Here is a 16758-nt window from a genome sequence, read left to right on the forward strand (position 1 = left end):
GACTGATAGATGTCAGTTCATTGATCAGCTGAGCTCCTGCTGCTGATCTTCTTCATCGTGCACAGAAACATTCAGCTTGTTTCAATCAGTAAATAACTTTGAACTGTTCCCACTCAAAATGCTGTCAGAACAATGATCATTGTTACTCCCCTCGAGTCTTAATAAAGCTCAACTTGTTCTTTGTGTTTAAACTGACATTTATTTAGAACAGGAGGATTCTTCCACATGTCTTAACATGTAATGATGTCCAACCACAGCCGATACAATGCCGTCAGAACTAAAAGGAAATACAAACTTAAATGAATATTCTTACTAAAGTCCTGAAGCATTATATACAACGAAACATTCCAACAAAATGATCAATAAAGTACACATTACACCTCACACTGCCGCTATTGCGCTTGAACACCACGCAACAGTCGCGCATTTACATACAACGATAATCAATAAAACATTTACCTCATTGGCCTCACTCAAAGGGAATAAACTTTCATTTTTACGTGGTGGGCAGGTCCAAAAAAAGGCACTCTTTATTTATCTTTCTGCACACGTGCAAACCTCGTGGCTCGTTTCTTAATTAGCTTGCTGAGTGTGACAGCCAAAAAATGCCCTCTTAGCCACAACACAACTTTAGAAAAGGTTCCTATCTAATTGCACAATTAGCACAAATAACACATTTAAACATATAAATCTAATCAACAAACATGAATTACTATTTATTTCTTAATATTTCAACTCAGGGGCGATTTTAGCCCATTTTTGGGGGTGCTTCAGCAATGAATCAAAGCACCCCCAAAGATTTCTTACTTTTTTGACAATATTTGCTGTTTGTGTGACACACTACTAAAAATATAAAAAGCATACAGTATTTGGTTGAGACGTAACATTTTAACAACAAAAGTATAGATACCCCCCTTCCATAATGGTTTGTTCCAGCTCGCCTCTCCTCTAGCGCCCTTTCTGCCAGAGCGATGGTGGCCGAGACGCAGCGGAGCAGAGGTGTAAGTGCCTGGCTTAAAACAGGACATATTAGCTACATTTAACCTTCAGTTACTCTTTATATAGTTAGGTAGGAGTCAGACCATGTTTCTTTTTAGCTGAAAAACATTACACCAGGTAACCTGCAGTGTTGAAAATGTGTTTTCCGACGATGTTTGCTACCCTACAATCCGTCCTGCTCTGTAGTAAAATCAGCGAGATTTGACCGTCCTGTTGCTCCCATTGAAATGCATACAGCCTATTTAAAATCTAAAACTTAAAATTGTCCGTAGCCTGCTGTTGTTACCACTGTCCTGTTTGAAATGGATACTTACTAGCTAACTGACTGGATCAGAATCAGAATCAGAATCAGAGTGTCACTTGTTGGAATGAAAATGAGCTTGTAGTTTGTCTGCTTTAATAATGTGACTGGAAAAAGGTGTTGGACTTCAAATATGTCCATTTCTTTCACACTTCACCTTTAAAAGTGAAGCCTTGTGGTTCCTGGAAGGAAAAACACGACTTTTTCAAGTCTTTGTCCTGTTTTTATGAGAAATGTACGACTTTAATGTGAAACATTCAGAGTTTTTTCTCTTGTTGTGTTTGTTTGAAGCTGCTTCCTGTTGGCTTCAGCTGTTTGGAGTTTCCATTTTCTAAACTTCTACATTCTGAACCTTCTTCAGCTCTGAACAGATGATGAAACACTGAATGATTTCAAGCTCACACTTTGTCTAATAAACTTACATCTTTCATTCTTTACACAGATTGAGTCTTTGTGGTTTGTCAGAGATCAGCTGTGATTATCTGGCAGCAGCACTGAAGTCCAACCCCTCCCATCTGAGAGAGCTGGACCTGAGTAATAACTACAACCTGAAGGATTCAGGAGTGAAGCATCTGTGTGGTTTCCTGGAGAGTCCAGGATGTGGACTTGAAACTCTGAGGTCAGTCAGCATGTTTTAGTTATTCAATTCAATTTTTAAATTTTATTTATATGGCGCCAAATCACAACAAAAGTCGCCTCAAGGCGCTTCATAGGTACAGAGAAAAACCCAACAATCTTATGACCCCTTATGAGCAAGCACTTTGGCGACAGTGGGAAGGAAAAACTCCCTTTCAACAGGAAGAAACCTCCGGCAGAACCAGGCTCAGGGAGTGGTCATCTGCTGCGACCGGTTGGGGTGAGAGAAGGAAAACGGGATGAAAGACATGCTGTGGAAGAGAGACTGAGTTTAATAACAAGTATGATTCAATGCAGAGAGGTCTATTAATACATAGTGAGTGAAAAAGGTCACTGGAAAGGAAAAACTCAATGCATCATGGGAATCCCCGGCAGCCTACGTCTATTGCAGCATAACTAAGGGAGGATTCAGGGTCACCTGGTCCAGCCCTAACTATATGCTTTTGCAAAAAGGAAAGTTTGAAGCCTAATCTTGAAAGTAGAGATAGTGTCTGTCTCCTGAATCCAAACTGTAAGCTGGTTCCACAGAAGAGGGGCCTGAAAACTGAAGGCTCTGCCTCCCATTCTACTTTTAAATACAATAGGAACAACAAGTAGGCCTGCAGTGCGAGAGTGAAGTGCTCTAATAGGGTGATATGGTACTACAAGGTCATTAAGATAAGATGGGGCCTGATTATTTAAGACCTTGTATGTGAGGAGCAGGATTTTGAATTCTGGATTTAACAGGAAGCCAATGAAGGGAAGCCAAAAAAGGAGAAATCTGCTCTCTCTTTCTAGTCCCTGTCAGCACTCTTGCTGCAGCATTTTGGATTAGCTGAAGGCTTTTCAGTGAGTTTTTAGGACATCCTGATAACAATGAATTATAGTCGTCCAGCCTGGAAGTAATAAATGCATGAACTAGTTTTTCAGCATCACTCTGAGACAGGATATTTCTAATTTTAGAGATGTTGCGCAAATGGAAGAACGCAGTCTTACATATTTGTTTAATATGTGCATTGAAGGACATGTCCTGGTCAAAAATGACTCCAAGGTTCCTCACAGTGTTACTGGAGGCCAAGGTAATGCCATCCAGAGTAAGAATCTGCTTAGAGACCATATTTCTAAGATTTTCAGGGCCGAGTACAATAACCTCAGTTTGATCTGAATTAAGAAGCAGAAAGTTAGCGGCCATCCAGGTCTTTATGTCTTTAAGACATTCCTGCAGTTTAACTCATTGGTGTGTGTTATCTGGCTTCATGGACAGATAGAGCTGGGTGTCATCTGCATAGCAGTGAAAATTTATGCTATGTCTTCTAATGATACTACCTAAGGGAAGCATGTATAATGTAAACAGAATTGCTCCTAGCACTGAACCCTGTGGAACTCCATAACTGACCTTAGTGTGTGAAGAGGACTCTCCATTTACATGCACAAACTGGAGTCTATTAGATAGATATGATACAAACCACTGCAGTGCAGTACCTGTAGTACCTACGGCATGTTCTAATCGCTCTAAGAGGATATTATGGTCAACAGTATTGAACGCTGCACTGAGGTCTAGCAGGACAAGCACAGAGATGAGTCCACTGTCAGAGGCCACAAGACGATCATTTGTAACCTTCACTAAAGCTGTTTCTGTGCTGTGATGAGCTCTGAAACCTGACTGAAACTCTTCAAATAAACCATTCCTCTGCAGATGATCTGTTAGCTGTTTGACAACTACTCTTTCAAGGATTTTTGATATGAAAAGAAGGTTGGAGATTGGCCTATAATTAGCTAAGACTGCTGGGTCTAGAGATGCTTTTTGAGTAAAGGTTTAACTACAGCCAGCTTGAAGGCCTGTGGTACATAGCTGATTGTTAGAGATAAGTTGATCATATTTAAGATCGAAGAATTAATTAATGGCAGGACTTCTTTGAGCAGTTTTGTAGAAATGGGGTCTAAAAGACACATTGATTGTTTGGAGGAAGTAATTATTTAAGTTAACTCAGAAAGATCAATTGGAGAAAAATAGTCTAACTTAACATCAAGGGTACTAAGAGTAGCTGTAGATAATATTACATCTGTGGGATGATTATTGGTAATTTTTTCTCTAATGATAAGAATTTTATATGTGAAGAAGTTCATGAAGTCATTACTAGTTAATGTTAAAGGGATGGTTGGCTAAAAAGAGCTCTGACTTGTGTGCTGAGATTAATATGATGTGAAAGTTGTGCTGACACTAAACTGCAGACATCAGGCTGATATTATACTGATCCTCACTGGGGATCTTCATGGTAAAGTCTGTTTTCTTCTTCTCTGGTTTAGTCCATTGACTGCAGCAGAGCAATGTTCACATTTCAAACAGTGATACTCAACGTATGGCCCGCACGCAGCCTCCCCACCTTTCCTGATTCAGAGAGAGGGGACCCTGATTAACTGTGTAGTGTTCTTCCTCACAGTTCTAAGTATCAGACACAACAATGAATAATCCACAGATGACTGTCTTTAGCAGGTCAAAGGTCACAGCACATAGCAGACAGTCGGAAATATTATAATTCTGATCATTTATCAGCACTGTAACGGTGGCAAGGCAATGTGAAGGAGACCAAATGGAAAAAACAACCTCACGAGCCTTCAATTGTTTTCAAAGCTTTGGATATATTCCCACTTTTTTCTGGTAAAGAGGTTTTTTTTTTTTTTTCATGCTCACCAGCAACAAATCTAGAAATAACCACCCGAGCCTCTCAACAAACCCCTCCTTAAATAGATGCTGGTCATACTATCACCAATAAAATGTAAAAGGTCGTCCCACTCTGACACAGCCCAGCTACAAAAACCTATACAGTGAAACATTGCAGTTATTTTGACACACCTCACAAATATCTCATTACAAAACACCCCCCAGCTAAACAATATCCCAACTAACTAAATCAAATCAAACTGAAAATTTAACCCACATGCCCCCTCAGCTCTCATCAGGTGGTTCAACCCACTATCAGTGGGTGATTGGAAAACTTCTTTCAGGTGAACATCATTAGGCCATAATCATGTGTGCACTCCATGACTAAGGCCTTCAGGAAGGAGCTCAAAAGGGGAAAAGCCAGTTGAGGCTTGAGGCACCTCCCTATAAGCAAACAGCAAATAGGGAAGCCACTTGTCGCAGTCTTTGGCATTAGCCGATATGAACTTCTTCAACATTGCTTTCAGAGTTTGATTGTATCTGTCAAGGCGCGGCTGTGTGGCAGGCAGGAGGAGGACCCAAACGCAAAACTCACAGACACGGAGATGAACTCAAAATCACAGCTTTAATGCTGGAGTGGCAGAACATAGGAAATACAAAACTAAACTGGGAAAAGTAAACTAACATACGCAGAGACACAGGGAGATCCACACAACATGAGGGACGACGTCACACTGAACAGAGGGAGACGCAGACAGAAATACACAGAGGGTTAACGAGGGAAGTGGGAACACACGGGGAACACAGGTGACACTGATAATCATAACGAGACAGGGCGGGGTGAACTGAACACTGACGGGAGAGGTGAAACAGGAAGTACAGGAGGAGAGAGAGAGCACGAGTAGAACACCAACGTAACAGGCAGGGGAGACATGGAATAAACACGAAAGGGGACGAGGGCTCATAAATACATAGAGGGCACACAGGGGGAAGAGAGAGCACGGGGAGAACTTAGACATAATGGGCAGACACAATAACACCATGGACAGACAGAGGGAACACAGAGAAGTGGGAGCAGGCAGGCAAAGAACAGAAACCTAACAAATGGCAAAATCACAACAGAATACACACTCGGAATGAACAAAAGCATAAGGAAACACAAAACACTGAGTCCTCAGACTCAGGACCATGACAGTACCCCCCCCTCAAGGGCTGGCTCCAGACAGCCCAAACACAGAAAAACAAAACCAAACAGAAAACAACCCAGGGCGGGCGGCGGGGGCCCAGGACGGAGGGCTCGGAACAGAAAACAAAGAGCACAGAAAACACCGGAGCCCAAGAAAACAACCCAAAACACAGAGCAGTTCAGGGGGCCGACCGTGCGCAAGGCAACGGCGGCGACGCGGAAATAGTTCAGGAGGCCGGCCGTGCGCAAGGCAACGGCGGCGGCGAAGGAGACGACGGAGCAGTTCAGGAGGCCGACCGCGCGGAAGGCAGCGGCGGCGGCGAAGGAGACGACGGAGCAGTTCAGGAGGCCGACCGCGCGGAAGGCAGCGGCGGCGGCGAAGGAGACGGAGCAGTTCAGGAGGCCGACCGCGCGGAAGGCAGCGGCGGCGGCGAAGGAGACGACGGAGCAGTTCAGGAGACCGACCGCGCGGAAGGCAGCGGCGGCCCTCCAGTCTCAGGCGTGCTGGCCATGGCCTGGTGGGCGCAGGGCCAGACGAGGCAGAAGCGGAGGCTGGACCAGACGAGGCAGCTGATGAGGAGGCTGGACCAGACGAGGCAGCTGATGAGGAGGCTGGACCAGACGAGGCAGCTGATGAGGAGGCTGGACCAGACGAGGCAGCTGATGAGGACGCTGGACCAGACGAGGCAGCTGATGAGGAGGCTGGACCAGACGAGGCAGCTGATGAGGATGCTGGAGCAGACGAAGCAGCTGATGAGGATGCTGGAGCAGACGAAGCAGCTGATGAGGATGCTGGAGCAGACGAAGGCTCTGAAGAGGATGCTGGAGCAGACGAAGGCTCTGAAGAGGAGGCTGCGGCAGACGAAGGCTCTGAAGAGGAGGCTGCGGCAGACGAAGGCTCTGAAGAGGAGGCTGCGGCAGACGAAGGCTCTGAAGAGGAGGCTGCGGCAGACGAAGGCTCTGAAGAGGAGGCTGCGGCAGACGAAGGCTCTGAAGAGGAGGCTGCGGCAGACGAAGGCTCTGAAGAGGAGGCTGCGGCAGACGAAGGCTCTGAAGAGGAGGCTGCGGCAGACGAAGGCTCTGAAGAGGAGGCTGCGGCAGACGAAGGCTCTGAAGAGGAGGCTGCGGCAGACGAAGGCTCTGAGGCCGGGCCAGGCGAGGTTGCAGAGGCTGAGGCCGGGCCAGGCGAGGTTGCAGAGGCTGAGGCCGGGCCAGGCGAGGTTGCAGAGGCTGAGGCCGGGCCAGGCGAGGTTGCAGAGGCTGAGGCCGGGCCAGGCGAGGTTGCAGAGGCAGAGGCCGGGCCAGGTGATGACGAGGCGGTCGCAGATGGCGGCTGGACAGGCTCCTCGGGCCCTCCAGCTGATGCGGCGTGAGGCTGAACGGGCCCCTCGGACCCTCCAGCGGAGACAGGAGGCTGAACGGGCCCCTCGGACCCTCCAGCGGAGACAGGAGGCTGAACGGGCCTCTCGGACCCTCCAGCGGAGACAGGAGGCTGAACGGGCCCCTCGGACCCTCCAGCGGAGACAGGAGGCTGAACGGGCCCCTCGGACCCTCCAGCGGAGACAGGAGGCTGAACGGGCCCCTCGGACCCTCCAGCGGAAACAGGAGGCTGAACGGGCCCCTCGGACCCTCCAGCGGAGACAGGAGGCTGAACGGGCCTCTCGGACCCTCCAGCGGAGACAGGAGGCTGAACGGGCCCCTCGGACCCTCCAGCGGAGACAGGAGGCTGAACGGGCCTCTCGGACCCTCCAGCGGAGACAGGAGGCTGAACGGGCCTCTCGGACCCTCCAGCGGAGACAGGGAGGTGCTGGGCGGGCTCACTGGAACCCCCAGCGGACGAGGTAGATGGCGGCGTGGGAGCCGCGGAGTCCTGGATGAGCTCATCCGAGCTTCCAGCAGGAGCTGAAGTAGAGCCGGAGAGGATTGGGACCCCGGGCTCAATGTTAAGCTGGCTAGAAAACCGCACTGCTACGGGGAACTGGGCCAAAGGTTCAGGTGCGAGCTGAGCTGCTGGACACACGGGGACCTGAGCTGCTGGACACACGGGGACCTGAGCTGCTGGCGGTGGAGAAGTAAATGACTGCACAGGGGACTGAACTGATGTCTGTAGTAACGGTGGTGGTGAGGGTGGAGTAGGTGGTGGAGTTAATGACTTCACAGGGGAATGAACTAGAGGTAGTGACGGTTGTGGTGCTGGTGGTTGAGTGGGTGACTGTGCTAAAGGAGGCTGCACTGGGGACACCGGAGACTGCACTGGGGACACCGGAGACTGCACTGGGGACACCGGAGACTGCACTGATGGTTGTAGTGGAGGAGTAACGGGTGAAGGAGTGGCTGAAGTGGCTGTGGGTCGGACGGCTAGTGGCTCAGCTACAGGGTATGGCAACGGCAGGGCTATGGGTTGAATGACTGGCTGAGTAGCAGCCTGAGTGGCTGGGTGTAGTGACGGTTGTGGTGGAAGAGAAACAGGTGGCAGTGTGGATGATGGAGCTAAGGGCGACTGAGTGGCAGACCGAACTGATGACTGAAGCGATGGTAGAGGTGAAAATGGAGCTTGTGGTGGAGTTAATGGCTGAGCTAACGGGGACACAGGAGACTGAACTGAGGGTGGCTGCGAGGGAGCTAACGGAGCTGTGAAGGGCTGCGAGGGAGCTAACGGAGCTGTGAAGGGCTGCGAGGGAGCTAGCTGAGCTGGGACGGGCTGCGAGGGAGCTGGCTGAGCTGGGACGGGCTGCGAGGGAGCTAACTGAGCTGGGACGGGCTGCGAGGGAGCTAACTGAGCTGGGACGGGCTGCGAGGGAGCTAACTGAGCTGGGACGGGCTGCGAGGGAGCTGACCGAGCTGGAAGTAGCTGCGAGGGAGCCGACTGAGCTTCTGGTAGCACAACAGGTGAATTAGAAGGCTGAATGTCCGGCTGTGGGGTGGCGCGTCGGCGGCGTGAATGCCGTTTCTTTTTCCCCGCAGATGGCTCCAAAGGGCCGGGAAAAACCACATCCGGCCGGTGAAACTGACGCGGCTGCTCCAGGGTGGCTGGGCCAAGTCTGATATTTCCCGAGTTCGCGCCGCCTCCCGGGCGTTATTCAAATTGGCCAATAGGTCCAAACATCCACTGATCTGGCGGAGATGAGAATTTCCTTTGAGGATTGCTTCGATAGCATTTATCCCCACAATCTTGGCCCTTGTATTGGAAGTGTGTGTTATCCACTCGACTAGGCGTTGGACACGTATCAAATCGCTCTCCCCGGGTAAGTCTGCTGGGTCCATATCTGGTGACGTCGTACTGTCAAGGCGCGGCTGTGTGGCAGGCAGGAGGAGGACCCAAACGCAAAACTCACAGACACGGAGATGAACTCAAAATCACAGCTTTAATGCTGGAGTGGCAGAACATAGGAAATACAAAACTAAACTGGGAAAAGTAAACTAACATACGCAGAGACACAGGGAGATCCACACAACATGAGGGACGACGTCACACTGAACAGAGGGAGACGCAGACAGAAATACACAGAGGGTTAACGAGGGAAGTGGGAACACACGGGGAACACAGGTGACACTGATAATCATAACGAGACAGGGCGGGGTGAACTGAACACTGACGGGAGAGGTGAAACAGGAAGTACAGGAGGAGAGAGAGAGCACGAGTAGAACACCAACGTAACAGGCAGGGGAGACATGGAATAAACACGAAAGGGGACGAGGGCTCATAAATACATAGAGGGCACACAGGGGGAAGAGAGAGCACGGGGAGAACTTAGACATAATGGGCAGACACAATAACACCATGGACAGACAGAGGGAACACAGAGAAGTGGGAGCAGGCAGGCAAAGAACAGAAACCTAACAAATGGCAAAATCACAACAGAATACACACTCGGAATGAACAAAAGCATAAGGAAACACAAAACACTGAGTCCTCAGACTCAGGACCATGACAGTATCTCTCCACCAAGCCATCTGTTTGGGGATGGTAATGGGTGGTCCGGATACTCCTAATACCTAAAAGCTTATAAACCTGCCTCAGGGTATGTGAAAGGAAGTTTGTTCCCTGATCAGTCAAAATCTCAGACGGAATACCCACTCGGGAAAAAAGCTGCAAAAGGGCATAAGCTATCTGTTTAGCTGTAATATCCCTAAGGGGAAAAGCTTCTGGGTATCTGGTACTGTAATCACAAACCACCAATATATAGTGATTACCTGCCTGGGTTCGCTCTAGCGGCCCCGCTTTATCCATTGCAATACGACTAAATGGAACCTCAATAACAGGTAAAGGCTATAAAGGCAACTTTGGGACTTTTTTATCCCCGGCCAGCTGACAGATTGAGCAAGACTGGCAAAACTCCTCAACATCTCTGTTCATACCTGGCCAAAAGAACCTGCTGGCTATTCGGTCCCTTCTTTTCTGCGTTCCCAGATGCCCCGCCCAAGGAATACTATGCCCCAGTCTCAAAACTTGCTCCCGCCGCTGCTGGGGGACTACTAACTTCCCTTTGTCATCCGTGCTGCCTTTGTAGTACAACACTTGTCCTTTCAGGTAATAACCCTCTTCTATCAACTGACGGGGCTGCACTTCTGCTGCCTGTTTAAAAGGGCCTTCCAATGTCACATCCTGTTTCTGCAGATCTGAAAAGACTTCTTGGACAGTTTCTTTGCTACCTGGCACTGGCAGCTCAACAGTATTCTTAACTGTCCCTGCCATTTTCTCTATTCTTCTTTGTCTTTTGCTTTTCCTAGCTTTAATGGCAACTTCTGGCACCACCTCTGCAAAAAATGGCAATTCTGAGAAAATGTCAGATTGTTCGCTCTGGTCCTCCGCCCCATTTTGAGTCTCATACATGTGCTCACTAATCAGCTTCGGGACTGCACTGACACCACTCTCAACCTTTGGCACCTGCTCATTGATTTGTTCCTCCTCCTTCTGCTTTTGTCCCTGTGACCTTGTGACAATATTTAAAGGTTTACAAGTTTGTACCAGCTCCTGTAGAATAGGCACATCCTGACATAAAATTAAAGGATATGACAAGCTTTCCACCACCCCAACTGAGATAAGGTACTTCTGCCCAGAAACTTCAAGTTAAACTACTGTTACTGGGTAGGCCTTACAATCACCATGCACACATGAAATATTAAGGACAGGCTTATCCAGAGGCAACTCTTGCTGGACTAGTGTTGGATGTATCAATGTTTGCACACTACCAGTGTCCAGAAGGGCTTGGGCTTTCCTACCATGTATTTTCGCAGTGGTGGTTTGCTGCTTCCCTTCCCAAACTTCATTCTCACAGGGCCTTGGAAGGGTACACACATATGCTGGCCTAGCCTTTCTGACAGGACATTCTGGCTTAATGTGACCCCCCCCCCCCCCCCCCCCCATAGGAACAAACAGGTTTGGTCGTTAACTTTGTTTTTACAAACCTATCCCCCGACTTCAAAGGCTCTAACTCCTTAGGACCACCCCCAACCCCAGATGACTTACCATGTGGAGTGAAAGATTTGGCCGAAGCCCCAAATCGAAAGCTTCTAGCTCCTCGCCTTACTGCTTGAAATGTTTCCACCAGCTGAGCAGCTTCCTGCGCTGACTTTGGACCCCTTTCTTTTACCCTCACCTGGAGTTCTTGAGTCAACGAGCGATAAAACTGTTCAAGGATTATGGTGTCTCCAACCTTCTCCTTGGTTTTCTTTTCTGGTTGGATCCATTTGCCATACAGGTCTTTCAAACGATTATAAAACTCTTTCGGACTTTCGTCGGGCCGGATGTCAGGGTCTCGGAACCGCTGTCGGTACACCTCTTCATTAATGTCATACTTTGAAAAAATTGCTTCCTTAACCTCTTGGTAATCCCTAGTGTCCTCTGCTGCCATGGTCACATAAGCTGCTCGAGCTCTTCCTGACAGGTATGGAACCAGCCTCACCAACCTCTCTACTTCAGGCCACTGATACGCCATCGCCAGCCTCTCAAAGGTTATCAAGTACTGCTTAATGTCATCGCCCACCTCCAGTTTTGGTATCATTGCTTTCCCCCAGCTCCGACCTTCTTGGTCTCTCAGAACATTCGGCGGGATCACCATTTCTTCTCTCAATTGCTGCTGGGGCCGAGACTGCTCCTGGGGCTGGCCTGCTGCACTTTGTTGCTGCTCTAACTCATCTCCAATGTTATTCATTTGGATCTGCATCTGGCGCCATCTTTGATCTTGCTTTATTGTTTCTTTCTCCCACCTGTCACTTATGTCCCGCTAGAAGCGTACACACTGTTGTAGCAGGCCCGCAATAGAATCCAAATCTGTAGCTGCTTCTGGTACAGAGGTTTTTTTTCATGCTCACCAGAAACACATCTAGAAATAACCACCCGAGCCTCTCAAGAAACCCCTCCTTAAATAGATGCTGGTCATACCATTACCACGTCTGGAAGTCCAGCAGTTCATCTAAACAAAAGGCACTTAGAGTAAAACTGACATAGATACGTTTATCCTACCATAAAACAATAAGAGAAGGTATGCCCTCTCCCATGCTCCCAGGATGTGGGTGTGAATACCAGAACACTCTGGAATGCACACAAAGTCTTTGCAGACTGTTAAGGATCACACATCATATCACTATACAATCGATTATACACCTCCAAGCATATATGGTTAAATATTTCTTAATACAAATGACAATAATAAAATCTAAACCCATCAAAAACCATGAATCAACATGTGAACATGAGCTGATGCTGCTGAAGTGAAGCAAAGTTACAGAGGTTTGATTACAGACACAGCTGAGAGTTTGTAATCTGTCATCATTTTAAAAGGTTTACATTTCTTCAGTATTGAACAGCAGAAATGAGGCTTTGTTTTCGGAGGCCGACAGCAGTGAACACAACAGCAGACTGGTGCGTAATAAGCAGTGAATAATGCAGGAAACAGATTTTTGAAGGTTAACTGTTCTTGAAGTACACTGAGAGAGAGAGAGCTGTGCAGGAAGTAAACGTCAAAGTCAGAGAGAATTCATGACGATGTTCATCAAACGTAAAGCGTAGTTTGGATCTTCTTCTGCTGCTGGTTCAGTCAGTTTTGGTTGGAGACAGATGAAACCTGCAGCTTCAGGATCTGTGAGCTGTCCACTTTCAGCCCCGACGGCGTGTCCGTGTACGTGCCGTCGAGTGAACGATCCACGCTCTGTGTTTCCATCTTTGTGTGTTTAGCTGCTCTCATTTACTGTTTTATCTGTTTGGTTGTTGTTGAAATACTTTTGGGAGCTTTAACCTGAGATTCTGGCAAAATACATTTATATTAAAAATGGATTCAGGATTGAATGAATCAACATCGCTTTATTCAAATTAAAACCATTTAAATAGGAAAATTCATTTTTTTACATCCGCCTCTAATGCTGGGTAATGTCAGCTGGTCCATGTGCAGCTGGCTGTGATTGAATGATTTCAAGCTCACACTTTGTCTAATCAACTTACATCTTTCATGCTTTATACAGATTGAGTGTCTGTGGTTTGTCAGAGATCAGCTGTGATTATCTGGCAGCAACGCTGAAGTCCAACCCCTCCCATCTGAGACAGCTGGACCTGAGCATCAACAACAACCTGCAGGATTCAGGAGTGAAGCATCTGTGTGGTTTCCTGGAGAGTCCAGGATGTGGACTTGAAACTCTGAGGTCAGTCAGCATGTTTTAGTTGAGCTGAGATGAATATGATGTGAAAGTTGTGCTGACACTAAACTGCAGACATCAGGCTGATATTATACTGATCCACACTGAGGATCTTCATGGTAAAGTCTGTTTTCTTCTTCTCTGGTTTAGTCCATTGACTGCAGCAGAACAATGTTCACATTTCAAACCTTCAAAGAAGAAGAAAAATCCTCCACTGGATAATTCACTGTGAAACTCTCAAACTCTTCATTCCACCTTAAAGTCTGTCTGACACTGAAATCCAAAGCAAAATGTGCGTTTGCTTTACAGACAGCAGTCCAACACAAACATACACACATCATCCAAAACACAGTCCAACATCCAAATCTCCTCCACTGCCAGCATGAATGATGGGAAAGAGAAGGAGGAACACTCTGACATTCAGGGTTAGAATGAGTTTCATGAAGCAGACTGTGAAGATCAAAGCTGCATTAGAAAGCTTACATGAATGAATGAGTGGACAGAAGTGGACAGAGATCATCTGAAGCACTTCAAAGGCTTTAAATCAGCACATTTCTCTTTATTCTTTATCAACTCTGTTAGTTTCTCTCAGTTTTCTGTGGAATGAAGCTAACAGCAGGCTAATAAGATGCTGACCAATAGGTTTCTATTAAAGGTTGTAATTTGTATATGAAAAAGTGCTTTGGCTCAGCAGGGATCAGCTTACAGGTAGAATACAGCTGTTGGATGGGATTAGCATGTCATAGCTATCTACCAAACTGCTAACTGGGGGATTTCAGGCCATCTATGGATCATTTTTGCTAACTGTTTATTCAGCTTAGGCTCACAGGGCTGCAGCCTGTGCCCTAGCTGTCATAGCGCAAGAGGCGTGGTCCACCTGCACAGGTGAGCAGTCCATCACAGGGCCAACAGAGAGAGAGAAGCACTCTCTCACATCCACACCTACAGCCAATTTAGAAGCACCAATGAACCTAAGCAGCATTTCATTGGACTGTGGGAGAACATCCAACCTCCACAGAAAGGCCAACAAGCTTCAACCTACAACCTTCTTGCTTTAAGGCACTAGTGCTAACCACTTTTCCCCATTTCAGCCGAAATCCTGCATCTTCCTGTTTCTGACTCCAGGCCAGCTCCACTAACACTTTCTCATCAGACACTGCCACCTCGTGGAAGAAGTCTTAGTTCCATTTGAAGCTCCATCTTTCATTCTTTATACAGATTGTGGAGCTGTGGTTTGTCAAAGATCAGCTGTGATTATCTGGCAGCAGCACTGAAGTCCAACCCCTCCCATCTGAGAGACCTGGTCCTTTTGGGAAACAACCTGAAGGATCCAGATGTGAAGCAGCTGTCTGATCTTCAGCAGAGTCCAGACTACAGACTGGAGACTCTACTGTAAGTAGAGTGATGGAGTGAGTGGGTGGTGCTGTCAGCAGTATTGTACTAAACACAGTCAGTATGAAACAAAGATCCAGTGTTTCCTGTAAAGCTGCAGCTTCTCAGTGAAGCTGTGAGAGGAGAATGGTGACAGGCTTCAGGATTGGACACAAACACTTCCTGTTTCTGACCTTTATGGTCACCATAGTAACAACTGACACGCTCTGATCAAACGCTGTCAACAGCCAATCAGTTCTCTGAACAGAGCAGCACACAGACCAATGACTGCATTCATTTCCAAGTTTAAAGCAGTGAAGAACACAGTCTGTAGGTGAGGAAGAATTTAGTGAGAGCAGATGTTTGGATGGAATTCCTCCAGTTAACAGCTGGAACCGTCCATCTGGATTGTTGGGCTTGTTGTTGGGGTTCCTACAGAGCTCAGAGTGGACACACCAAGGTTCTTCTAATGAATGAAAGTCCAAACTCAAACTAGGAGGGAAAAACATTTTCATCAACTTCAATAAAAATCCAAAGATTAGAAAAAGTGAAGCAACAATGAGTCCTAGTACAGTCCCAACACTGAAGTCCCTGCTGCTCTTTATACTGGATGTGCTGCATCACTGACTGACAGCTGATGAAGAGTCTCTGGAAACACTCGTTTATCTCCTCTGCTCTTCCTTCTCCTCTCTGCAGGTGGAGGGTATGATGGTAAACAGGACGGTGTGTGTGCTGAGAGAGGAGGAGCTGTGTCCTGATGATCCAGAGAGGTTGAAGCAGCAGCAGCAGCTTGTGTGTAGAGACGCTCTGACTGGGCCATGTTACTGGGAGGTGGAGAGGAGAGCTTCATCCAGCAGTGACTGACAGAGGAATGAGAAGAAGTGCAGATGACTGTCAGTGCTGCAGAGTGAACTGCTCTGAGAACAGCTCCACTGTCAGACACAATGTAGAGTCCAGCATCATCCCTGTGTGTCCCTCTGGATCTGACAGAGGATCATCAGTGTATCTGGACTGCTCTGCTGCTGCTCTGTCCTTCTACAGTCTCTGCACAGTCTCTGTCTGACTCTGGCTTCAGACCCTCCTGGATCAAACTCACCTGGAAAGACTTTCAAACATCACTCAATAGATTTGAATACAGAATATATTTGATATATACTGTAGATGTACTGTAGAGTTGCAGTTTGTCACTTGTAAATACAGTCTGTGAGCAGCTATGAGCTGAAAGATCTTTCTAGAAACACGAAATGTTTTCACTCTTCTGTTGCTTTTTCATATATTTCCACAACATTAATATTGATCCCACCTGTCTCACCTGTTTCATGCTTTTATACATAATAACAGGACACGTGTGATCTGAGCGCTGCTGTGGTTGCTGTGCTGCACGTCTTCATTTAGATAACAGAGACATCTAGTGGTTCAGAGGGAGAACTGCAGGAGGCGGAGCTGTGTTTTAGCGTGGAAAACTTTTTATCTTTTAGGCGCAGATACAAATATGACAAGTATCAGTGTGAGATACAAAAGGTCACATCAGTCAGCAGAGGGAACAGTGATCACACAGCAATGTAAGAATAGAAACATAACAGTGAATCTGGACATGTATACAGATGGAAGCAAACAAACAGGATGTAACACTACATTAAAGCCACAAATGGGAAGAAAACAAAGCCAAAGGAAAATATATTTGATCTCAGGAATCCAAATCAGATGCTTTAGAGCAGGGGTCGGCAACCCTGGGCACGTGTGTCACAGCTGGCACGTGAAGGGTTAACTGATGGCACGACCATAGCTGGACTGGCCATCGGGCATACTGATGGTGATTTTTCATTTTTATGGGCTGATGATGTTTTTTTATTTTTTTGTAATGGCATGAACAATGGAAGCTGGTGGATTGGCCGGATGCTGGTCGATGTGTAAAAATAAGTCAGTTGTTTGGTGGTGGCTTTGGCGGAGCTTCCACAAAGGCAGCAGGTGGATGAGGGAAAGGGGAGGCAG

The 16758-nt window shown here is 47.3% G+C and overlaps 2 protein-coding genes across 2 annotated transcripts in view; both read right to left on the reverse strand.

The window, feature by feature from the left end:
• The window catches only part of LOC145425230 (protein NLRC3-like), a 611895-nt gene that overhangs the window by 41374 nt on the left and 553763 nt on the right, over window positions 1-16758 (reverse strand). The gene's annotated exons all lie outside the window — the stretch shown is intronic.
• LOC145426155 (uncharacterized) lies at window positions 4918-11930 on the reverse strand. The gene is made up of 4 exons (XM_080299686.1): window positions 11234-11930; window positions 7406-8637; window positions 6567-7314; window positions 4918-5021 (listed from the first exon to the last, which is right to left on the reverse strand). The coding sequence occupies exons 1-4, from the start codon at window positions 11928-11930 to the stop codon at window positions 4918-4920; spliced, it is 2781 nt and encodes a 926-aa protein (XP_080155812.1).

This window comes from Astatotilapia calliptera, chromosome 3, assembly GCF_964374335.1.
Source record: "Astatotilapia calliptera chromosome 3, fAstCal68.1, whole genome shotgun sequence".
Classification (NCBI taxonomy): Eukaryota; Metazoa; Chordata; class Actinopteri; order Cichliformes; family Cichlidae; genus Astatotilapia; species Astatotilapia calliptera.